Source organism: Limanda limanda, chromosome 15 (assembly GCF_963576545.1).
Source record: "Limanda limanda chromosome 15, fLimLim1.1, whole genome shotgun sequence".
Taxonomy (NCBI): domain Eukaryota; kingdom Metazoa; phylum Chordata; class Actinopteri; order Pleuronectiformes; family Pleuronectidae; genus Limanda; species Limanda limanda.
In genome coordinates this window covers 26,515,255-26,541,533 of record NC_083650.1, presented here as the reverse complement: position 1 = coordinate 26,541,533, position 26,279 = coordinate 26,515,255, and the positions used below count along the sequence as shown (strand labels likewise).

The 26,279-nt window shown below is 46.7% G+C and overlaps 1 protein-coding gene across 1 annotated transcript in view; it reads right to left on the bottom strand.

Annotated features, from left to right (window-relative positions):
• The window catches only part of psda (pleckstrin and Sec7 domain containing a), a 28,160-nt gene that overhangs the window by 1,589 nt on the left and 292 nt on the right, over positions 1-26,279 (bottom strand). Inside the window, exons 2-18 of the mRNA XM_061086898.1 lie at positions 26,224-26,271; positions 17,918-18,026; positions 16,406-16,683; positions 16,227-16,324; positions 15,583-15,820; positions 15,246-15,505; positions 12,520-12,645; positions 7,122-7,319; positions 6,960-7,040; positions 6,469-6,581; positions 5,464-5,522; positions 5,207-5,296; positions 2,201-2,244; positions 1,339-1,529; positions 1,136-1,206; positions 475-632; positions 26-170 (exon numbers count right to left, since the gene is read on the bottom strand). Coding sequence (XP_060942881.1) covers positions 26-170; positions 475-632; positions 1,136-1,206; positions 1,339-1,529; positions 2,201-2,244; positions 5,207-5,296; positions 5,464-5,522; positions 6,469-6,581; positions 6,960-7,040; positions 7,122-7,319; positions 12,520-12,645; positions 15,246-15,505; positions 15,583-15,820; positions 16,227-16,324; positions 16,406-16,683; positions 17,918-18,026; positions 26,224-26,271 — 2,307 coding nt within the window. The remainder of the gene's footprint in view (positions 1-25; positions 171-474; positions 633-1,135; positions 1,207-1,338; positions 1,530-2,200; positions 2,245-5,206; positions 5,297-5,463; positions 5,523-6,468; positions 6,582-6,959; positions 7,041-7,121; positions 7,320-12,519; positions 12,646-15,245; positions 15,506-15,582; positions 15,821-16,226; positions 16,325-16,405; positions 16,684-17,917; positions 18,027-26,223; positions 26,272-26,279) is intronic.

The following is a 26,279-nucleotide window of genomic DNA, read 5'->3' as shown; positions in this document are numbered from 1 at the left end:
CCCAGCGACTCTCGGCCATCTGTACCTGGGACAGTTTGGTGTTGGATCCCGGGAGCAGAGGGCGGCTGAATCTCTTTTGAGAGCCGATCGCCGCCGGGAAGGGCGGAGCCGAGAACATGGCCGCCACCACGTTGATGCGCGTGATCCAGGACTGCATCTGTTCTGCGTTTCTGCAGGAAGACAAAGATCGGAAGCAGTCACTCGTCAACGCATCAGGTTTGTTTGTGGATCAATTAAAGTAGAATATATTTGAACGTCCCGTTATTGTGGTAAAATAAATAAAATCAGAGCTTTGAGTCGTTCAGTGTTGTTTTGACTTTGGAAAGATTCTGGTAAATTAAACTTCAAGAGAGTTCACGGATTCATCTTCAGGAGATGCTAAATAATAAATAGAAGAGTTGAGTGTGTGTGTGTGTGTGTGTGTGTGTGTGTGTGTGTGCGTGTGTGCGTGTGTGTGTGTGTGTGTGTTCTTACGGAGCCTGGAACAGGAACACCCTCCAGTCCGCCGTCCTCAGGTAGAAGACGTTGGGCCTCTTGCTGTAGTCCGCCGCCCTCATGGCGAGCGAGTGATGGATGGACACAGCGTTCTTCACGTCCTCCTCCGTCAGCTCCCCCTCCGCACGGTACTCGTCCTGTTGGCCAATCACAGAGCGGCGTGCAGGTGAGGCCGTGACATCACAGACTGACGGACTGGACTCCCAGTGTTCGATTATTGGAGCAATGATTTTTATATTTTTAAATAACAGACGAGAAAATGTTTTTTCGTTTTCTTTTCACTTATTTTAAGCATATTTAGAAAAACTTAAAACATTGTTTTTATCTTAAGTGACTGAAGAAACTTTATTCCACGTTTTTTCATTATGAAAATAAACAGATTTATCACGTTAGATCGCTGTGGGATAAGACCCGCCCCAAGCCTGTCTTCGATTGGTTGAGATTAATGTATGACATCACAAAATAAAAAGACCCTATAATTAAATGGTGCCAGATATTTCAAAATAATAGCGTTTAAAATAGTAAAACAGATCAGTTCTGTCTCTGACCTGAAATCATTTTGGATCTGGGACACGCGTCTAAAAATAGGCGTGGTGTGTGCGACACAGGGGCTGCTGGGTAATGTAGTTCATGTGTTTACCTTCTGCAGGTAGAGCACGAGACCCTTCAGCAGGACGTAGAAAGACTTCCAGCCTCTCTTACCCCGCGGCGCTGCAGGGAGCAAGGCATCATGGGACATTATGCGTCATGAGTAACGTTACACATTGAGACAAGGAAAAAAAAAATGACTACAATTTAACAACTGTTAATTTTGTAGTAACTCAAGAAGAAGAAGTGCCGTACTTCTCTTTCCGTCAGGGTCGGCGTGGACTTTGCGAACCAGGAAGCCGTTCTTGTAGAGCTCGCCGTCCACCTGCTGGGCAACGCCAAGCAGCGGGTTCCCCCCCCCACCCAGTCGCTTCATGGTGTGGGAGGCGGAGTCTGTTCGGACGTCAGCCAACTCCGACATCGACTTCCTCAACTCCTCTTCATCACTTCAGCAGAGAAGAGAAAACAGAGGCTTGTCAGCTTCAGTGACCTCATTAAGACTTCCTCCCCACAAACATCTGCTCGTCCTTTCTGAAACTAAACGTGACAAATTCATTTTCTCTTTTTAACAAAAATCACGTGGAAACATCTTTGGTGTTGTTACTCATTTTGACCACCAGAGGCAGTACTGCCAGATTTAAACATGTAAACTTCAGACGTCACTTTGGTCCTTTTGAGACGAAGGGATCAGAAATGAATCAGCTGCAGGAACAATCTTAACATTTCACCAGATTTCATCTCACAATGGTTCCTGATCAATAATTACTCATATAACATATTAAATCCTTGTGTCAGGACGTCGTCATCTCAACGTCTCACTTCCTTCAGATTTACATTTCAACAGAGAAGAGGCGGAACACGAGGAGGACAGATGCTAAACGCTAACGTGTGGCGACAGTCAAGCATGGGCGTTGGGATGCTGACCTGTAATTACAGAGAGGAAAGAAGCAGGGGACGGTTACCGTGGCAACAGAGGCTTAAATAAGGGAGTCGGCAGCAGCAGGGACATGCACGTATACACACACACGCACGTATACACACACACGCACGTATACACACACACGCACGTATACACACACACATACACCTCAGATGTTTGCACTGTGATGAAACTTACATGGTCCACTGCAGCTTCTCGTTCTTGATGGAGCTGTAGAGAGTCTGAGGAGACACAACAGAGTCACATGTACTGTGAGTGTGTGTGTGTATGTGTGGGATATTGTTCTTTCACACTGTTGAACTGAGTGAAACATAATTAATAATTATTATTAAATATGATTTAAAAGAGACACTGGTTTCGGTTCGACTCAGAGTGTCACTATGACGACGACACATGAAGAATCTTCACCATGAAGACCGTGACGTGCAAACTCTTAATTCTCCATTAAAGATGAAAGAAACTCATTTTCTTTTTAGAGCTATTCACGAGGACGTTGAGATCTTCTGAGCTCACTGCGCTTTTACATCACGTCAGTTCTGAGGCGTTGTAGCGCCCTCTCATGGCCCATCAATAACACGTGAATAAAAACGATGAATTGAAAACCCGAGTTCTCACGCCTCTACCTTCTTCTTACGGCTCTGCAGGTGCTGCTGTCCGTCCTGGGTTTTCCCCAGCAGGTCGGGGAAGGCCAGCGGTTTGAGGGAGCGGGAGCGGGGGGTTCTGGGATACCTGAACGGGTCCGTGTCCCTGGAGTCCCGCCCACTCCGGACCGAGCACAGGGAGCGGGACCGCATGCGGCCAGAGGAGTGGATGCTGTTGACACCGATCATGGTGGAGATTTGAGTTTATAAAAGTCTGACTGAGAAGTCCGCCAACTTCACAAACTCCTCCTCCACTCGACCTTTAGACGACCTCGGAAACACGTTTTCCTTTTGACCAGAAACTGTTCAGTCCAGAGTTCCTTCTTCTGATCTGGTTTCAGTGAAAACCCAGAGTTCAGATTCCCGATCCGAGGAGGCTGAGGGGACGGTGGGTTTGACCGTGTCCTCAGAGCTCAGCCTGCTGCATTATGGATCCAGCTTTATTCATTATGAATAACAACACAGCAGCGTTGGTCATAATCCTGCTGCCGGTCGGTCATCAGCCTCCAAACAGGAATCAGAGCTGATGGACACGATGTCGACTGAAGAGTCAACGTCTCTGTCGTCTAAACAACAGGTTGTGTTCACGACACACACACAAGAGTCAAATATTTACAATTTAAAATTTAAAAATGTTTCATAAGAATTACGACAAACGGAAAAATGCTGAAATTACTTTTGTCGGGAATGAGTTACTGCTGTTCAATAAAATCAGTTACTGATCAATATCTTTGACAAATAACACTGAACACAGATATTTAGACAGTTATATCTGTATAATAGGAAATTAATTCTTGAAGAATTTCTACAGTCAATGATTTACCTTGACTGTCTATACAATCTATTTTGATTTACAATTCCAATAAAATATACACATTTTTTTAAAGAAAAATGTGTATATTTTTTCAACCAGTTACCAAAAAAGTTTATTATTGATTAACGTGTCTAAATAAATCTAACTTTAAAAATCTGATGAGGAGATAATTAATCAGAAGTTAAGTTCAAGCAAATCCGGCCCCGAGCGTCAATAAGCAGGTCGGAGCGATCACACACACACACACACACACACACACACACACACACACACACTGTATGTGTGTGTTAGAGTCTAATCCATCAACAGTTCAGAGGCAGTGATGTGAAATTCATCAGATCATCAGAAAACCACGAAAACATTCACTCAAAAATAAATAAATAAATTCAATCTTCTTCTGATGAACGTCCTGGTGCAGCGGAGGAAGAGGAAGAGGAAGAGGAGGAAAAGAAGGTGATGGAGGAAAATCCCTGGACTGCAATGAAATCTGCGTGACGGAGGAAACGTATCAGCTCCTCGCACGTCCAAAACACAGAAAGCAGGGAGACAGGGGCGAGCGAGCACACCCACACACGCAGACAGAGAGAGAGAGAGAGAGAGAACCCCGAAACTGACGTCAGCCTCCTCCAGCCCTGGCGACCCAGGGAGGGATGAAGTGATGAGAAGGAGAAGAGAGTTCCTCCTGTTGCTTGAGACAGAAAGAGAGAAAGAGAGAGAGAATCCCTCCTTCCTCTTACTCCGACTTCACCCCCTCTCTTCTTCTCCTCCTCCTCCTCCTCCTTTGCTTGTTGTCGTCTACCTCCTGCAGGAAAATCCCTCCGTCAGGTGAGCTCCCTCCTCCCCCTCTGCTCCTCTCCTCTTCTCTTGCTCCTCTCTTCTTTTATTCTTCCTCTGTTCTTTTTTTATTCCTCTTCTCTCCTCTGAGACTCTGAACAGTTGGACTGTTGCTCGCTCTCCCCTCCTCTCTCTCTCTCTCTATGCGCATTTTCTCTCGGCTGCAGCAGCCAATCAGAGCACGGCGATGGGAGCTTGAGCCCGCCCCCTGCTCTCCTGAGAGCTGTCAATCATCTGAGGCGTCACAGAGCTGAATGTAAATCTGGGACAATCATCTGAAAACATGACGAGGATTTAACCTGAATAAAATATAAATAATAATCATTTATTTGATCTTTTATTTATTCTATAAAAAATTATTTTATTTTAAATGAATCAAGTGAAGGAGAAGAAGAATATTTGGTTTTGAAAAACAATGTAAACATAATCACAGTGTTTTACTGTCAGAGCTGCTGTGCAAGCACACACACACACACACACTCACACACGTGCACACACACACACACACGTGCACACACACACACGCACACACACACACACACACACACACGTGCACACACACACACACACACACGTGCACACACACACACACACACTCACACACGTGCACACACACACACTCACACACGTGCACACACACACACACACACACACACACACACACGTGCACACACACACACACTCACACGTGCACGTGCACACACTCACACACGTGCACACACACACACACACACGTGCACACACACACACACACACGTGCACATACACACACGTGCACGGGCACACACACACACACACTCACACACACACACACACACACACACACACACACACTCACACACGTGCACGTGCACGCACACACACACACACACACACACGCACACCTGTGTGTACCTTCAGCAGATCTTTGGGGAAGTCTTTTCCGTTGTTGAGACCTTCCAGGTTGGAGATGAACTGACTGCAGGACATCCGCTTCCCCACGTTCTACACACACACACACACACACAGACACACACACACACACAGACACACACACAGACACACAGACACACACACAGACACACAGACACACACACACAGACACACAATATAAACAGAGTTATCAATAACATTATTTTTTTGTCTTTAATTAAAGATAAAATCTAACTCACGTTTCCATGAAGGTCAGAGTTCAGCAGCATCACAGCACAGGTCAGAGTGTGGACGCTGTCTGAGAGACAGAGAGGTGAGACAGGTGAGCAGACAGACAGTGAGATAGATAGAGAGACAGACAGGTGAGAGACAGGTGAGACAGACGAGTGAGCAACAGACAGGTGAGAGACAGACAGCGAAACAGACAGGAGAGAAGACAGGTGAGAGACAGACAGGTGAGAGACAGACAGGTGAGAGACAGACAGGTGAGAGACAGACAGGTGAGCAGACAGACAGAGAGACGGACAGGAGAGAAGACAGGTGAGAGACAGACCAATGAGACAGACTAGTGAGCAAAAGACAGGTGAGCAGACAGACAGGTGAGCAGACAGACAGGTGAGCAGACAGACAGGGAGGTGAGCAGACAGGTGAGCAGACAGACAGGTGAGCAGACAGACAGGGAGACAGACAGGTGAGAGACAGGTGAGACAGACGAGTGAGCAACAGACAGGTGAGAGACAGACAGAGAGACAGACAGGAGAGAAGACAGGTGAGAGACAGACAGTGAGGTGAGCAGACAGACAGATGAGAGACAGACAGAGAGACAGGTGAGACAGACAGGTGAGAGACAGGTGAGACAGACGAGTGAGCAACAGACAGGTGAGAGACAGACAGAGAGACAGACAGAGAGACAGACAGGTGAGCAGACAGACAGGTGAGAGACAGACAGTGAGGTGAGCAGACAGACAGATGAGAGACAGACAGAGAGACAGACAGGTGAGACAGACAGGTGAGAGACAGACAGAGAGACAGACAGGAGAGAAGACAGGTGAGAGACAGACAGGTGAGCAGACAGACAGATGAGAGTCAGACAGAGAGACAGACAGGTGAGAGACAGACAGGTGAGAGACAGACAGAAGAGAAGACAGGTGAGAGACAGACAGGAGAGAAGACAGGTGAGAGACAGACAGGTGAGAGACAGCAGGAGTGCAAACAGACAGACAGGAGAGCAGACAGACAGGTACCTTCCGTGGTCAGACTCTCGGGGTTACATCGTCTGAATCTCCTGGAGAAGTGAGCGAGGACTCTCTCTCTCTCCTGAGTTTCTCCCATCAGAGCAAACTGCCTCAGGAACGACCTGAACCACAGATCATCAGATCATCAGCTTCTGTCTCTCGTATCTCTGGGTTGAGGCTCCTCCACCTCAGAGAAACATCTGTAGCTTCTGTCTCTCGTTTCTCTGGGTTGAGGCTCCTCCACCTCAGAGAAACATCTGTAGCTTCACTGTCAGTCAAACCCTTTACTTCCTGCATGTCACATTAAAAGTCTTCCAGTGGCTCAGATGATGTTTCTGTCACTTTTCGGACTTTTAATGTGAAACATCTGCATCAGAAACTTTCATTGATGTAAACTTTATTTTCTAAAAATCTCTTTGTTAAAATCCTTAAAATGAAAACTTCAACAGTTTCCTCTGAGAAGAAGAGTGAATAATGAAGGAGACGAGGTGAGGACTGACCTGAGCGCCTGGTCGATGTTCAGACCGCTGAAGTTAAAATTATTGAGATATTCTTCTGCCACCTTCTGGTTGAACTCATTACTGCAGACGCACAAACAGAAGAGCGGCGTTAAGAAGAACAACTGAAACGTGACAAACACGAGGACGCAGGCGGACACTGACTTCTTGCTCAGGTGTCGGGCGACGTCGGACTTCCTGAAGCCGTCCAGGTGGTAGAGGCGTTTGGCGAGGCGTTTGGCGGCCTGCAGGTCGGCCTTCGTGCCGTTGGCCAGCTCGTCGTCGCTGCCGCCGAGCGCCAGGCGCTCAGCCACGTCGGCCTGTGGGTACAGCAGCTCGGGGGGGCGGTTCACCAGACGCTCCCTGGCAACACACAAACAAACACACACACGGGACGTTAACTCATGACTCTCACTTCCTGCTTCTGCTCTCGTTCCCGGGTCTTGTTCCTGTTCTGTTCCTGCAGTAAAGGTCTTAGGCTGAAAGATAAAATACTCTTATTTTGACAGTTTCCAGACGAGCAGCCAGATTCTCCACGACTCGTCGAGCAGCCGCTCGGCTCCATCACCAGACACCTGGTCTGCTGCTCAGTGAACAGGAAGTGGTTTCCTTCAGCCTCACGGAGTCTCCTTATGACCAGTGTCTCCTCAGCGATCAACACTCTTTCATTTACTCTCAACCCACCCGAGCCAAGCAGAATCACTTTGAATAGAACGCACCTATCGGCCGCTGGCGCTGCTGAGACATGTCCGTCCTCCATCAGCCGTCCTTCAACAGACTGTCAAACAGACACTGGACCTCCAACAGGAAGTGAGTCAGACTCTGGAGTTGTGAGCGAGAGTTAGAAAGTGGGAAGTGGTCGAACCACTGCACCTACTTCCCTTCATGGAGCTTCTCTCCACTGACTCTGTGACAGTGTGATGGGAACAGGTATCGAACCACCGGGATGTTTGTCACCCACTGGTTTGTTACCATCGGCTTGACATTATGTTCAGCGCCATCTTGGTGTTTGAGACCAGAAGGAACCATTTTAGGAGAAGAGGGGGTGGGAACCTGACTCAGAGCTCGAGGACACTGCACACCCATTGGATGGTCCTAGCTGTCAATCATACTGTGGTATCCCCCCCCCGACACATCCGGGGCTTTATGGTCTGTTTGAATCTAAGTGATCATAATTCACTAAATGAACATCAGCTGTTTATAACCACATGTTAATATAACATAAATAACCCTTGATCTACTGTAGGCTAACAAAATCGTGTTTAGACTCAAATGTAGGTAAGATCGAGGACACGCATATTAAGGATAACATTACTTTTGCTTGGACCATAGATTGTAAATAAAGACGGATGATGCGACAAATCCTGTTGCCCACAGGGGGCGCTGCAGCATGGGACTGACCGTCTGACACCCCCGACAGAAACATGAACGAGCTGATTTTCTGTTTTGGTTTAAGGAAAGTGAATGAAAGTGAACTCGACACCTCAGATCCACAGGTTCTACAGAATCATGTGAGGACGTTTCCTCTGGTCCTCACAAAACTGGGTTTAAAGTTTAGGTTAGAGTTAGACATTTAGTTGTGGTGGTTAAGGTTAAGTTTTGTCCCCGAGTGTCCTATAGAGGGACAAGTGTGTTTGTGTGTGTGTGTGTGTGTGTGTGTGTGCGTGTGTGTGTGTGTGTGTGTGTGTGTGTGCGGACGAGACAGAACAGAGTTTGAGTGCGGATGTTTCTGTCGACGACTCCTTCCTCCGCCAACACAACCCATTCATCCAGGACAGAAATAACCAGCAGCAGCAGTCAGTGAACTTCACTCGACCGGACGCCAGGAAACGCTTCTTTCTTCTTTTCCTTTTTTATGCATCAGCCCCCGAGCCGGTCGTCCTCCGGCTGCAGCAGCACCGGGTCAACAGGTCACATGATGCTCGGGTGCGTGTGCATTCACACACTGGAACAAGATACTTCCACCAAAGTCTAACAAATATAGAGCCTCAGAACTTCTACCACAAACACAAGTTAGTAAAAACATAAGAATTACTGTATTTAACTTTATAAGCTGTGGTGAGCTGGACTGGACGTCCGACCTGTGTCATACGACCAAATCTACCGAAGGAAACACCCACTGCTCAACAGTGATCAGTGAGCAACTCATCAAAGCAACAAAACCATAGGATCAAAGGACCCAGCACTGGACAGAGGTCACTGAAGGTCAGAGGGACAGAAACTTTAATATAAAGCTGGATATTCTCAACATTGTAAAAAATGATCTCGATTCCGGTTGAATTTGAAAGTCGGGGCTTGTGGACACCTGATGACATCACAGCCTGGAGAATCGATCACTCGTTACTTTAGTTGAGTTGGATTTGGATGCAACACGTTTTTCCCCTGAAACTCCAGAAGTGTTTTGTGGACTCAAACATATTTCATAGAGACAGAAAAGATGACGAGAGGAAAACGAGTCTGACATCAAAAGACAGAGGGAGAAAATGAAAGAGAAGAAAAGAGGAACAAATATAGAGAAAGGGAGAAGGAAAGAATGAGAGACTGTTATTATCCAGGGTGTGTCCGTGGGCTGTCGTTCATCCAGACCGACACAGAAACACACTGCACACACACGGACGCACAACATGAACACAACAGATGAACATCACATGTTGTGTGTCCCGGTTGAAAGGATCCATAGTTCACACCTTCCTGGTGCTGGTCCCTCAGATGATGTCTCAGTGGTTTAAAGTGGACAAACTCCTGCAGTGTGTCCATGTCCTCTGTCTGTCCTCTCTGGAGCTGCAGACCTGCCTCCTGAGCGCCTCCTCTGATTGGCTGACTGCACTTTGAGTGACAGGCGATCAGGCCTATCACCGGTCTCATCCTGGTGTTTCCCTCTGGTAACCACAGCTGAAGGTCACGTGATGTTTGCAGCTATAGAAGAGCAGCCAGATGTTTACAGTCGTTACAACCAGATGTTTCTGAACGGAGAGTTACACTGTCCTCATGTCTGTCCACGTCTCAGCAGGACAGTGAGTGAGGGAGAAACGTCCTGAGTTACAGTCCCGAGTTACAGTACTGAGTTACAGTACAGAGTTACACTACTGAGTTACAGTCTGAGTTACAGTACTGAGTTACAGTACTGAGTTACAGTCCGAGTTACAGTACTGAGTTACAGTCCGAGTTACAGTACTGAGTTACAGTACTGAGTTACAGTATGGAGTTACAGTATAGTAGCGACAAAGCGTCGCTGCGGGACTGGAACAGAAACCTTCTCAGGAGGAATGTGCTTCTTCCTCCTTCACGCTGCCGGGTTTCTTCAGTGCTGTTTGTTGAGGTTAGCCTGTGGTAGCTAACAAGCTGCTAGCTTAGCAACATGTCTGCTGGGTGTACCGGTCGGTGTGGAGGGGGGGAGTGGAGGTGGTGGGTTCGGAGGCTGGACTGGTACCGGCTGTGGGGGGGCTGAGAGACGAGTGCGACCCCATATGACATCATAAGGGGGAGGAAGTACGAGACACGACGTTTCAATAACACATTCCTTAGAATGGACTGAGTGAAAAAGTCCGTAGTGACTGTTTTCATACTCTGAGGCCCCCTACTGGCCCCTCAAGTCATTACACATAGTAAAAGCCCAGAAAATGTATTGTACACAACATGGACCCTTTAAAGGACCAGTCTGTGATTCTCTACTGGACGTATTCTTCATTGTAAAAAGGATCAAACTCAAATGTTTCTGTCTATGACTCCGACTACAGCTTTTCAAAACTCTTCAGTTATATCGTTCACACAAGACAGAGGGACAGTGATGCTGTTATAGTTCGTTCCATCTCTTTATAAAAGTGACGAGGCAAATCGCGATCAGACGACTCGAGATAAGAGTGGACTAGAGAGGGGACAGAATGCAGCAAGACTCAAAGAGACAAGACTCAAAGAGACGAGACGCATCCAAAGATGGCTTCTCAAAAATATTCCCATCATTCACCCTTATTGGAGTTCTTTAAAGTAGATTCTAAGGATTCAGCCTCAAAATGATCTGATGTCTTAAATTCTTCTGAACTATGAGATGACATAAAACTTTGTCTAATGCCAGAGAGGAAAAAAAGATCTGATGCTATTTGATGATAAACGAGTCGCAGGTCTCTCATCAGCGAAGCATCCACATGAGTTTGATATCCGTGATGTGTTCTGTGCTCCTCAGGAACGTAAACACAGTTCAGCTCTCACATGTTCCGCTCACGCCTCACTGGGAAACAAGTGCTGGATCGATAAAGGACGCTCAGTCGGAAAGTTACAACAGCAAACTACATCCGAGCTCAGGAGGAGATCCCCGGCCTGCAGGGACGTTGATTCAGCAGAAACTAGAAAACACAGGAAGGTTGATTAGTGATTCTGTTTGAAGTGATGCAGAGCGAAGCCTCAGGACGGTTCCTGCTGAGTTTCAACACTGAAACTGAACCGAACCCAGAAAAGCAACAGGTCCTCTTCATCAAACCTCAACCTGAGACTCAGCAGGTTGTGAACATCAGAAACTTCATCGTCCACCCGTCACAGCTTTGTTCTCCTCTTTAAATCTCCTCGGGGTTTGTGTCCCAGCTGAAGGACCACGATCATTTCATGTGGATTTTAATTAAACATCTGTTCAAATATGGAATGTTGTTGTCGGCTCAATTCTCAGGCTCCTGCTGCTAGTTTGAGTTTTTTGCTGTTGTGTGCAGCATGATACAACTCTTCTAAAAATCACTGTTAACCATGGAAACAAGAATCCATAATGGACTAGAAGGATGCTCTGAGAGCACAAGCCTCTGCCAAGTCTAACTGATTCTCTCACCAGGTTAAAGAAAGTGACAAATGTAATCCTGGATTCTCTCCTGGACCCAGATCTGCTCCAAAATCCACCTCTACACCACGGCTTCGTTCCACCGCAACCGTAGGAAACATCGTTAAAACACGATACTTCCCGATCATGTGACTGATATCAACAAGACATATTAACTACGTGTGTTTTACACGACTTAAACATGAGCCTCTGCTCACTGACTGTGGGACGGCAGTGACACAGGAATCCAGTTCCTCGACTGGGATTGAAATGGGAACGTTGTGAAGAACGTGAACGATTCCGCTGACAGAGCAAAGTGTAACGGTCTCCTGACGCAGAGCCTCAGTTACAACCTGGTGCTGACAGATGTAAGCTGGATATATAATATAATATAACATTTCATTACTTTTCTATTTGAAAAGGGTTTAATGAAACAGAGAATAACTTCCAGAGTTTTCTTTTAGTTCCACATTCTGAGCGTCTGGAACAACATCAACCTTTCATCAATTCCAGCTTTCAGCAGAGTTGACATGAGCTGCTGTGATGACTTGAAATTAAGTGAAATGAATTATAATAACAAATAATAAAATGATTTATTTATTTAGTATCTAAAATTGACAACGTGTGAGACGCTAAACAAGAAACGAGCGTAAACTCGTCACAGCAGAATATTAAAGACCTTATTAACAAAATTCAAGACTTTAAAGAAACTGAATTTAAATCTTTTGAAGACTTTTGAAGACCCGATGATCATAAGGAGCTCACCTGTAAACAGCTGGGTAGGGCGGGGCGTACATGTACCTGTCATCCAGAGCCCCGCCCCCCAAGCACAGCAGGTAGCTCGCCATGACTATGAGGAGTGGGCGGGGCCAGCACACTCTCTCGCCCAGTCTATGATGTCAGCACCCGACAGTAGCCGCCAATCAAACCACATCCACATGGACAGCTGTGATCTGAGGAGGCGTTACCGAGGGGAACGGAGTGATGTCATAGATCCGCTGAGGTCATTGTTTGCTCCTCCTCGGATTCCTCTGTTTTCAGTCGTCCTCCTTCGTCTGACTTGTCCTCTTCACCTCCGTCAGCTCCTTCCTCCTCCTTCTCTTCTTTCGCTCTTTAAAAACTTTCTGCCGTCTTCATTCTCTCTCAACAACTTCTCCACACGACTTCCTCTCCTCCTCTCGGCCGGATCTTCTGGCCCCGCCCCTCTCGTGCATCAGTTATTTTCCTTCACTGAGGGGATGGAGGTTTGTGTTTCCTCCCCCGTTGGACCGGCTCCTCCTCCTCCCTCCGTCCTCTCCTTCCCCTCTTCCTCTCTTTGTCTCCTCTTACCTTCCTCTCACTCCATGCACCTTCCTGGAAGAAGTTTCTATCTTTTTCTTTTCCTCAAAAACAAACTGCAGGTTCTACGACCACAGTATTCACAGTTGTTTTTAAATGTCTTAATGATCTACACCTCATTTCACTTTTCTTCTTTGTGTAAAAACATTGGATTTCTTATCAAATATTTTATCAGCTTCAGAATAACAGTTATTTAGTGTGTGATTTTTTTTTTTTATAAAATCTAAAAACAATATGGATTTTTAAACTAGTCTATCGTATTTCTTTTAGCAACACTTACCTAAACTAAACTTTGTTTAAAACAGTTTTAACTCTAACAAAATAATTTCAACATTAAACCTTTATAATAAATACTTATGAATAGTTATAAACTAAAGACACAGAGTAAAAGGTTCGGTTCTGTCTGTGGCTGGTTTTTCACATGTGAGCTGAACACAATAAACTACACACTGAGTAAACCCAGTGAAAGCAGGTCAGAGGTCAGAGGTCACGACAGCCAGACAACAGATGGAAAAGATCAACGTGAATAAGGAGGAGGCGGAGGAGGAGGAGGAGGAGGAGGAGGAGGAAGGGGAGGAGGAAGATGGTGCTCAGGGACTGTCTCTGGTTTTCTCTGGACAGGAGTGAGAGGTCTCTCTCTCTCCTTCTTTCTTTTTCAAATACTTACTGACTGATCCATCTGGAATTTCCCTCTATAGGCTGATAAAACTGTGTGTGTGTGTGTGTGTGTGTGTGTGTGTGTGTGTGTTGTGTGTGTGCAGCAGCAGCTTGGGTGTGATCCTGTTTTTCACGAGTTTAATTTGTTTTCTACTGGAAACAATAAAGGTTGTGTTTGAATCTGAGTTCAGGTCCACACCCAGTGGATCCAGACGCCTCCGACTGAGACTCACAAACCTCCAGCTGCAGTTTCAGCTGTTTGATTTCACACACGAGTGTGGAGGTCTGAGGAGATTCTCAGTCGTGAGTCAACGAACACAAACCAGAGACGAAACCTTTGTAACATCAACAAGTCCAGTCGTCAGATTCCAAAGCTCTGATTCTCTCAGTTCACACAAAGAGGAGCAGACGATTCCAATAATCTCTTCTGAGGTAAAGAAACAACTGAGAAACATGTTTATTTAGATCAACTTCTCTGATTGATAAAGTAACTTTGGTAGGTTTAGGTTTCCTCGATGTCAGAATTGTCAGATTTCTGAACAATCAGCTGACTGCAACTCACGACATGTGACCACAGGGATTCGGTTGAAGGAACCGTGAAGGTGCAGATCTGGACGTAAAGAGGATGTGGAACCAAAACTAATCATCAGATAGGACGGAGGACATCCAGGACGGACGGCGTCCAGAGCCTGAGACTCAGAGACAAACTTTCTCTTTATCTTTAACAGCAGCGACGATTTACTCCCAAGAATAAAAACTGATCGACAAATAATCAATAAACTAGAGCCAAAGACCTGCAGCTGCTGATCAATGAAAACATCTGAATTGATTTATTAAATAAAAGGAGGAGTTTCACAAACGCATCAGAAACGAGAACTCTGCAGCAGGTCCCCTCTTCTCCACCTACACTGGACGCTGTGTGTTCAGCTCAGCTCCACGTCAGACACACTATAATTAAACTCGTGTGTAGTCTCAAACACACACACACACACACACACACACACACAAACACACACACACATTAACTGCAACCACCTGCGTCTCTCTGTCGCCATCATGTGGCTGAACCATGTTACTGCAGCAGGATTCACTGTGTAAAATGTGTTTTGAATAAAGAAAACGACAAATTCTCTCAGATTGTCACAATTCCAAGTTTCCACTGGAATCATGTGGATCTTTCTCCTTTAAATCAAAGCCTGAGTTTATCAGCTGATATCATCCAATCACAGAAACATCAGTATCTGCGTCTATAAACTTTATACAGAACATGATGCAGAATTAGAGGTTTGAGTTCATTTAAAAAAGGTGAAAATAGACAGATTAAAATTAAATAAACATAAAAGATGCTTCAAACCTAATTTATATGTTTTTCTGTGGCTTTAACATCTGAAGTCATTGTTGTTCTTAGTGTGTGTTTCCCTTCTTTATGTGCATTGAACCATACCATCACCACACAGATGACCCGAGGCTCCAGGCCCCCCCCAGCTCGGACTCACCTGGGGCTGCTGTGGAGGGACGGGGCCGAGGTCGCCTTGCGGAAGCCATCTTTGAGGTTGGAGCGACGCCACGAATCCTTCTCTGACCTGGAGCGGACCGGAGGGCCAGTGTCGTCTCTGGACCCGGCTCGGAGCCGGGCCACCGAGGCACTGAGGGTGATCTCGGAGCGAGACGTCTCCGAGGTGGAGGCCGGGTCCGGGAGCGCCAGCGGGGCGAAGCTCAGCTCAATGATCTGCTTGGCGCTGTCGCAAATCTGACTCTGAACACAGACACAGCAGTGTTACCTCTGTGGTCATTACACAACTCGTGATGTCATATGTCAGCTGATGATCCTACCTGGATCTCTGGGGTGAGGGTCGGCAGGTCAAAGGTGAACACGGACGTGGATCCAGAGGTCAGCAGGTCGACACTGTCCAGGCTACTGTACGAGGTGCCTTTGGCCCGGTGAGACTCCATGATGTTTTCAAAATGGCGACTGAAGGAGTCGAGGTTGCTGTCGGAGGGCCGGCGGGGGCTGCCCACAGAGATCGGAGACTTGAGGCCTCCGTGGTTTTCGGACGAAGCCTCAAACGGCCTGAAAAGGAAACAAAGACTGAACGTTAACGTCTGTGGAGCTGAGGCCTCATGAGGTCACGATGTGGTCACATGGAACTCAAGACAAGACTCGTGAAACTATGATAAAATGTTTGATCTGCTCTCTGGACCACTTGTATGTGAATACATCAATAAGGACTAAATCCAGAATGTGAGGGATGAACTGTGTGTGTGAAACAAACCTTGTGATGGAATGTGTGAGGTGTGTGAGCTCTCACCCCTTCAGCAGCAGACTGAACACCTCGTCCTCCTCCTTAGTGGCTCTCTGTCTCTGTTTGTCTCCTAGCATCCTGACACTGGCCCAGCTCACCACTCCTTCCTCCTCCTCCTCCTCCTCGTCTTCCTCCTCCTCCTCCTCTTCATCCCCCTCCTCCCTTCGTCCTGGCCGGGGCTTCGGGGGGGCGTTTCCCTGGACGCTGCGGTTACTCCCAAAGGCAGAGTCCGCCTCTGCCTCCTCTGCTGTCTCCGCCTCTGCCCGCATCACCTGCAAGGTAATAATAAATATTGATCATGCATGAACATTAAAACATGTCCAGATGAAATAAAGCAGATGAGCCCAGGTCACCTCGTCCAGGTCGGTTTCTCTGTAGCAGCGCAGCGGAACAGCGTCCAGGTCAGTCTCAGAGTATTTAATGCTCCGGCGGATAATACCCGTCTCCCGGCTGGTTCCTCCGAGGTAAGGCGTCACCAGCTCCACCTCGATCTGCCGCACTTTGTGATGTGAAAACTTGGGACCCTGGTTGTCCCGCCCCCTCCTCTGATTAGCTGTTTTCAGATGTGGGGAGGAGGGAGGGGTGGGGCTGGGAAAGCCACTGGTCAGTGGCGTTGAGGATGAGCCTTCAGCTAAAGGAAAGAAACATAACGATATTTACTGAGACTAATAGTCTGAAGTTCTAAGGAGAGGTGACCCACAGGGATCTATCACAGATTCATTCCTGTATCGACTTGTTTAAATGAGACTGGAGGAAATCCTCCAGCCAAGCAGGTGAAGATGCATCTATATGCAGATGATACAGTTTTATACATATGTATATATACATTCCTTCACACCTAATTTGACCAAAGACAACATTTTAAATGAGAATGTTCATCTACAACCTGGAACAAACCATATTCATTCTGTACCAGAGCCAATCAATATATTTCTCCAGTATTAAGATCAGAATCAATATATCAAGTTACCTCAATTTCAATGTTTCCAATTTCAAATGTTTCAAGTGAATCTGAAGGAAAAGAATGTGAATAAGGAACGTCCCATCAACTGTCAATCAAACTATCGAGGCTCCACATTGCCTCCGGGGGGGCAGGGGGGGAAATAGGCTACTTTATACATAACTGTATCAACAAATAGAAGAAGAGGTGGAAAAGTGCAATTAAAGTGTTTTCTCATTTCTATGGAAAACAAATGAACAAATCTGTTAAGAAAACTAAAGGTAAAGTACAGAGAGAAACCATGACTGAACTGATTCCTCTACTAAAATTAATGTAAGATTGTAATGATAAGTTAAACATGAAACATCATAAAGTTTCTGAGAGCTGGGCTGATGTGACACCTTTTCAACTGATACGTTAAATACATGAGATTCAATCATTCACTTTTTGGTCTATGATGATGAATCAGCGAGTTCAGGTTTACCAGGCGCCAGACTTCCACAGTCCAGGGACACTAAAGAGTCCAGATCATTACAGCAGCGTCCTGAACACAGAACCAGAAGTGAGAACGGGTTTGTAGTAAAGCTCGTGAGTAGAGTCACAAACTGAGCCGTGTTCTCGCTGATGTTAGGATTTAGCTAATTGGCTTAGAAGAAGAGTGGGAGCTGGTGAAGCTGCTTGTTTACTTAATGGAGAGAAGAAACAATACAGTAACCTGCTAAAAGAAGCAATAGAGATAAATAAATATATATATATACTGTATATTATACGTTTACTGTTTATTATACGTTATAACAAGATCAGCTTTTACGGTGAATGGTGTTAAAGTGTTGGTTTATTCACCAAACATTTTAATGCATATTGAAAAAAGAACATCAAAACAAATGTGACCCCGGATGAAAAGACGGTGATCGGTCTCACTCACCTCGACAGCAGCGAGGCTCCTCCCCCTGGCCTCCAAACAGGAAGTCCCACTTGGCCTGGGCGATCCTCTGCGAGCGCGAGGAAGGAGTCGAAGCTGAGCCGCTGTCCGACTGTAGGAGGAAACAAAACACAAGGCTTGTTCTACTGTAGGAGACAGATCACATAGAGCTTCACAACAGACTAAGTGTATAGTTAAATTGTATTACTATCGTATCAATTATATCGTTATATTTATGTTATTCTTGTTCTGGTATTCTAATAAAAACAGATGTTTGAACTCAGTTATAGTTATAATTAACCAAGCAAATCATCTCTGTGTTCATGTTCTGATCATTAACGCTGTAGAAACTCATTTGTCTTAGAAACAGACAGAAAGATGAACAGAGGCTGATGAAACAGAAACTGAATGATGAGAATAAACATATTGTTATCAAGGTAAATATGACATCAGACCATGACTTTAACGTTTATTGTTCAGCTCTGAGGACAGACAGATAACATCACGCCACTCTTTCCAGAGATTCCCACACACACAGGGTTTGGCTGCATTGATATACAACCAAACCCACATCCTCCTGCTGTGCAGCCGACCTGGATCCCAGAGCCCGTGTCGGTGGTATCGTGGCTGGACTGGCTCGAGGTTTCAGGGAACAGACTGTCGTTTCTCTCCAGCTGGAAACTGTCTCCCACGCTGCCTGTCACCCCACTGGAGCTCTGAGAAGACGACCCACCAGCCCCACTGTGGTCCTGGACCTCCTCCCTCTGATCCATGGAGACGCCTTCATCTGACCTCTGGTTCCCCTGCACTGACGTTAGGACTCCTTGGTTTTCTCTATCAATCCTGTGATTCTCCTCCTTGCTCGGAGTGTAAACTTTACAGTTTGTCTGTCTGTAGTCTTGATCACAGAGGTCGTCCCTGTCCTGGACTGGTCCAGTGTCCGTCCACTCCTGGTGCCTGGAGGTCCAGCTCACAGGCAAAGCGTCTGTGTTTTGGCTGGAGAGAAGTCTCCTGCAGAGCTCAGGTGATCTACTGAAGAGGACGTCCTGCTGCCTCAGCTCCATACCGGGTGCTTTACGCCCTCCAGTGTACTGTGGTGGCTGGTAGCGGTGCAGGGTGGACATGTCTTTACTTAGTGATGAACTCTGTTGTTGCTGTGGGTCTAAAGCTGGAGATTGAGAAGAAGTAACTCTGTGCAGCCTAGCCTGTAAAGCTGGAGATGCTGAGGGAGAGAGGCCTGTCTGGGACATGAGGGGGGAGACAAGGCCCAGCCTGGTTTGAGGTATCGGTTTGTCTGTTTTCCATTTGTGGTTCTGGTTGTCCCCCCACAGAGGTTCAGGAGAGACTTGGCCTTGACGAGATGCATATGGTTGGGATTCTTTTAGGAATGATGCCATCACCTTGGGACTCTCTGACCTCAGGGACTCAGCTGGAGAAGGTGATAGCGAGGGAGACACATGGGTACTGGACAGTGCGGTAGCCTCCGCAGCTAACGTACAAGCCACTTCAGCATGTAAGGCTGGGGAGACACTTCTCCTGCCAGAGACTGCATCCCTGGTCCTGCTACTACAGTGTAATGGTTTGGAGTGACTCTTGCTGGGAAAGGTGGACACATTGTGAGCACAGTACTGTATACTGTCTTTAGCATTATAGCTACTGTCCACACAGTGGTGGGAGTTTCCACTGGTTTGGTAGCCAGTCCTGCGCTGGTTGCTGGTGGGGGGGGATCTAGATGGGATCTCATGTTGGATGTCTGTGGGTCTACCCGCAGGTAAAGGTGGATGAAATTTGCTGGACAACCTGGGGCTCTCATCCCCGGTCCATGGCCTCTGATGGCTCTGAGGCAGGCCGTGCGAGTGGAAGGTTGGAACCACTGAGTGGGAGGAGTATCCAGTGTGGGCACACAGGTGGTCAGAGGCTGGACTTCTGGGTAGTCCATTAACTGCACTACGGCAGATTCCCTTGTCCATCTCCAGGAGCTGGGTCTTGGACGGCAGGGTGTGGGGGCTCCGGGGCAGGACGGGGGACCCCCCCCAGGACCTGCAGCGAGGGGATTGGTAGTGCCGTGGCAGAGTTGGGCTGCAGTTGTCTGGGCCATGACTGCCACATTGTCGCCGGATGTCTGAGGATCCGAACTCCTCCCAGGCTCGGTAGGTGGCGTCTCTGGCCACAGCATCCAAAGAAGCCCTCTGCAGGTGAGGTGAGCCCTGCGGACCCTGATTCTGAGACGGGCTGGGGTGATTAGTGTAAGGGTCCCCCAGTGCTGGCTGACCATTGCACCACACTGGGTCACTCAGTCTTTTACGGAGGTGGGCAGGTAGTGAGTGCCCCTCCAGTCTATTTAAAGGGTTGTCCAACTCACGCCGGCTTCCCATGCTGTGAACGTTTGCTTTTTCTATGTAGCCATATGTCACCACAGATGTCCTTCCGTCCTCACCCTCCACCGCCTGGATATCATAGGACCTACGGTTGGTGGTGGGTGTGGTGGGTACAGTCAACCTCCCAGAGGATGAAGAAGATGGCGAGATTGGTAACCTTTCCTGGCAGGGATCCATGTCAGATGAATGGGCATGTCCCAGTGATCCATGCCGACCTGGACCGGTCATTCCAGGTGAAAGGACCTGGAGTAACTGAGAAAACTCATCATATAGCACATCCTGCCGATGGAACTGTGTAGGAGATCCTGTTGCGTCTGGGTTTTGAAGTTGGAAGCTGACGGAGTGCCTGGACGAGGACTTGGAAGGGGGTAAGCTTTGGGTCCCGCGCCCAGTGTGATGCCGAGTAATAGGTGAAAGATCTGGGCTGCGGTTGGGACTAGAGTGAGTGGAGCTCCTCTGGGAGTGAGGGTGGACATCCTGGCACGAAAGCGTCAGGTGGCTAGTTCCACTGTTTCCTCCTTCCAGAAGCTGCCCTTCCTCCTCAGAGACAGACCTCACCTCAACGTACAGGTGAAGGACTTTACCTGCCTGGGACATGCTGGCAACTCAGTCACCTCAAAGTCCAGATCTTCTGTTTCCCTGGGCCCTCACTATTTGCACAAAAGGCCCCAGGACCTTCTGGAACCCATGAAGGTATTCATCAAATGTCGTTGATGGGGATCAGAATCCGGACTAGAGATTCTGGTCGATTCTCCATCTGCTTATCGTCTCTTCGAACCTGCAGCACAAAGACAAACAAAGTTAATATTATTTATTTTATTCCACAGAAGAAAGCAGCTGATTAACTTCTTCCTACACAAATCCAAGTAATCGAAACTCCTAAATTCCTGCAGAAGAATGCTCACTCTCACACATACACACTTTCAAACTTACATCCCAACCCATAATCTTTCATGTTGTGTGTTTTGTTGCAGTGTAATTAATGTGAAATTACCTGTAGTTCATCAAAAAACTCTTATTTTTTCATGCCACATTATCTGCAGTAGTTACTGGAGGATAGGGCCCCAGAATCAAAGCTCATACAACTGCCTGACTCAATCACAAGTGCCCCTCCGTTTTGGGAAGTGAAGAGCGACCGATGAGGCAGAGCCGCCCTCAGAGGGTTCTCGTGGACCGAGGTCCTTCAGGAGGTTCTAACGGTCTCTTTGTGGTCAGCCACACGGTTCTCGTGGTCCTTTAGAAGATTTGTTTGGTGGAAGATCTAGGTTAGTTGAGAAGATTATAATGATCAGTGAGGATGAATGAATCCTTGAAAATGTTATATTGAAAAGATTCAAGGATCATTTAGGATGTTTCAATTGCGCTTTAGGCTTTTTTAGGAAATCTTTAAATGCTCGACATGTTAATGATGTGTCCAAAACTGATTCTTCAAAAAGGTTCTCATGGTTAATAACAAAATGACATTTGTCCTTTAAGATGTGGATGTTTTCTTTAAGAGGTTCTAGTGGTTCTTGAGGGTATTGTAGAGGTCCAGGCTGTCAGGTCACTGAAGCAACTTCAGGATAGTTGAGGAGACTCTGAAGGACACTGAGGGTTGAGAAGACCTTTCAAAGGTTGTCGTGGTCTCTAAAGAAGTTCTAGGGTAAGTGTTCTGATAGGGTTCATAGTGATATGTGAGGAAGTTTATTCCAAACATTTTGCAGTCTCAAGAATCTATGACAAACAGCGCTGAAGCGGGGGACTAATTAAGTTTCTATTCATTCTTAACAATCTGTAAAGAATAAAAAAAGTTGCTGTTCTGGTTCTCAGCCTTTCAGACCACTTGAGTCCTCCTTACCCTCTGATAAGATTAAATACTGTGGTAATTAAAAGTCCATTCATGTCCTTGGCTACCCTCCAACATGGCGGCAGGAATATGTGGGCCAGCGGGCGCCAAGTGACACGTGTGAGTTTGATTTGTCTATTAATAGAAATGCAGCTTGTCGTGGGCTCAGGTGAGAAACGAGGGCCTTTGTACAAACTGTCTGATCTGCTGAATGTAGAAAGAAATCCTTCTTGCCTTAGAGTCAAACTGTATTGATTTAATATTATACGGGGGGGAATTGATCGTTTTTTCGACTTGGACGTTTCTGCATTGGTGCAGAGACAGAGCGATGTCCCGCCGCTGCATAACCAGCGCTGCTTCAGGATCAGGACGCTCATCAAACGTCCGCTCGTCTTTGTCTGAGTTTCTGTCGGAGTGTCGTCCTCCACTGACCTGCTGACCTGTGCTACTTTACACTTTAACCATAAACAGTTATTATGTCCTGAACAGTTTGTTGATCAGCTCTAGAGTCTATGACAAGTATTTAAACACGTGTGCACTTAGTTCATCTGCTACACACACACATCAGGGTTAAAATGACCAGAACGATCGTAATTCATGATCCGACATTGAGTAATAACTCAATACATGTGGTTATCAGTTTGTGTGAGCGACGTCCTACTTATCTAGGAACATAAATAGTATTTCATCAGGTTTTTATAAAGATCCTTTCAAAGTGTGATGATTAGAAAACATCAGAGGAGCACAATCTCATGTTGACCAGCGGAGTAATGCTCCTCCATGCTGCTAGGGGGAGCCACACTGATACAGTAAAGATGCATCTCACAAGTCTGAATGAATTCTAATCAATGTGGAGATCACTGACCACTGTTATCAACTGACTGTTGGAGTCAGATTTTTTAATTAAAAATCTAATTTCGCAAATGACACACTTGTAATAACAGTAACAGTCTCATATACTGATTAGAGCACAAACCATGAGGCTAGTGAAGATGCACAGCTCTACTCACAGTGATCGAATAAATCAGGTATAGAAATGAAATTATTTGCATCGATAATTGTTCCATAATCGAATCACAGATCTCTGAATAGGAATTTAATCGAGAGGTGCCTGGAGATTTCCACCCCTACTATTCACATACACTGGTCATGTGATGTAAACAGGAAGTAGATTGTCTCCTCTTTGGTTGCTTAGTTACAGAAACTCCTCTGAAGGAGGAGCAGTGATGGTGAAGAGTCAGAGCAGGGATTTCTTTTCTCTGAGCAAAGTGTTAGCGACGCTTTGTCTTCACCCCGAGTCATGTGACTGATAACAACCAATCAGGGAGAGAGTGTGGGCGTCATCGTTTGCAAAAGTCTCTGTTTCTGTTCAAACTAAAACGAGACCAGTTTACACAAGTCTCTGATTTGGAAACTGGAAAACAAACGTGATTCACTTTTCCGCTGCAAACGTTTGTATTTTCCACATCAAAGACTTTGTCTGTTAAAGATTTTATCCCATGAAATATCTGAATAATGAGCCGAGGAAACGACACGAGTCCGACGGATAGAAATCAGCCGAGTCTTTCACATCAGAATCTGTGTTTAAGTTTTCTACTGTTTGGGTTTTATAATGTGTTTGAATCATAAGTTTGTGTTATGGTTAGTTCGGTCTGTATAAATAATGCACAGGAATTTTGCAGGTGGAGGTTTGTACAATTCTATCGATGTGACATCGGCACTGAAACAAAAATGGCAGAACATAAATAAAAAGGTGTGTTTTGCAAAAGAGACTTCAGACGATGCTGAGGCGTTCAGTGACCCTGGTTAATCCGCACGTTCTCACGTCGGTTCTGAGGTGGAGGTTTAGACTGTGGAGCTGCAGCTTCGTAGATCAACAGAAGAATCACCTGCAAATGTTGGGATCATGTATGAATCGTTTCGGTGTTGTTTCTGAATCCTGTTATTAATAACTGAGCCTAACGTTGTGGTTTTCCCGGATGAAGTCTGGCGACAGAAGCAGCGTCAGACACACGGACAGGTGGAGGCTGTTATCACACGGTGAACTCTGTCCTCAGTTTACAGCCGGATTCAAAGTCTCCACCGACGAACCGCAGCAGCAAGACGTCTTCACACAGGTCACATGACCACGAGGAAACCACACGCTCCTGACACAGCTCACACACACTGATCAGACCAGTTAGCCCTACTTTTCCTGGACTCTGCTAATAGGATTCCCCCAACACCCACTGCTCCCTCTCCTCCTCCCCCCTCCCAGCATGCACTGCTCAATCCACTCACTCACTCACTCGCTCGCTCACTCACTCACTCACTCACTCACTCACTCACTCACTCACACCTTTATGAAACCAACACAAGTCCAAACAGACACACACATACTGTAACCTTACCTGTGTGTCCTGGAGTCCTCGCCGCTGCAGCACCGTCCCCTGAGTTGCCGTGGTAACCTCCTTTTCCTTCCTCCGTATTCCGTCCCGTCACTCTCTCTCTCTCTCTCCGTTGAGCGTAACCTCGTTTTATCCTCCCTCGCCCTCTTCGCTCTCTCTCTGATGAACACTTGTTGTCTGCAGCAGAACCGGCTCATTGTGGATTTACCGACTCTATTTGGCTTCCCCTCCTCCGGCTCCTCCTCTTCCTCTTCCTCTTCTTCCTCCTCCTCCTCCTCCTCCTCCTCCTCCTCCTCCTCCTCCTCCTCCTCCTCCTCCTCCTCCTCCTCCTCCTCCTCCTCCTCCTCCTCCTCCTCCTCCCTCCTCCACTTCCGATCTCTATCAATCAGCTGATGTCCGCGCCCCCTTCTTCCAGGCACTCTGCCAGCCAATCCCTAGCTCCGTGGCCTGCAGACCTGAGCTCCATCAGCCAATGAGGAGCAGCTCTAACAGATGGCAGCACACAGCTTAGAGGGGTATGTCAGTAGTTGGGGGGGGTCAAGGGTCAGGTGACCTGCTCGGACTGGGAGCTGCTTTAAAACAACAACATGCACAGCTACAACAGAGACACTGATTATTCATCCTGAACGCTGCTGACCCCGCCCCCTGCAGTGATGTCACAGTGCACTGGTGTGAGGCGGGGCCAGACATGGTGACTTCAGCATGACGTAAACTTATAATAATCACAACTCTATCTTCCAGCTTCATATGAACTTAATGTTCCAGATTAACTGTTTAACTGACAGTAGGAATCAACACATTTAAAGAAATAGGATCTGTTAATGACGTGACCTTCTCAGTTGACAAGAGGACATTTTTCTTTCTGTAATTTAAAAGGTAACAACATGTTGAAGTTCCAACACATTCAGTGATATTTTTCATGAATAACTAAATATTGTTTAATAGTCCTTTGTGATAAATAAATGAAATGTGTGGTCTTACCCGTCTCAGAGCCGCTTCTCCCGCTGGCGTCTGTGGATGATTCACTTCACCTCAGTTCACTTGATTCTGATTCTGATGAATTCGGTGAGCGTCCTCACGCCGACGGCTCGGTTCTGATCGCTGGTTCCAGGTTGATAAAAAACCCACGACTTATAAACCTCGTTTTCTCCGATCACTCTTTTCTCAGGTGACTTAACTATTATTAAAAATTACAAGCTGGCCGTCTGCATCAGACTGAGCTTGTGTTGCGATCGTCTGAAACAATCTGAGTCATATTTTCATTGCAGAGTCGAGAAAAACTAAAATATATTTTGAAGGAAACGCTACAAGAATGAGGCGTCCGAGGTGCAGGGGTTAGCGCGGCCGCTCAGAGGAAGAAGGATCTCGGGGTCGGGCCGCTCTCACATGTTCTCCCTGTGTGAGGTTGTGAGGTGAACTGGAGACTCTCTGGGACTGAGTGTGAAAGGTGGTTTGTCTCTGTGACTTGCTGCTGACCCGTCATGTGTGAACACAGGATGAATAACTCTGATCATCCTGCAGGAGGCGCTGTGAGAGACTGAACCATGACGCACAGCTTGGATCAGGATCCAGTCGAGACAACACAGGTCGACTGAGGCTTCACAGACAAACTGGGAGTGTGTGTGTGTGTGTGTGTGTGTGTGTGTGTGTGTGTGTGTGTGTGTGTGTGTGTGTGTGTGTGTGTGTGTGTGTGTGTGTGTGTGTGCAGTGTTGCACTACCTCAGGTTGTGGAGTTGGACCCAGACAGGAGGGCTGATGACAGGAAGTCTGAAACA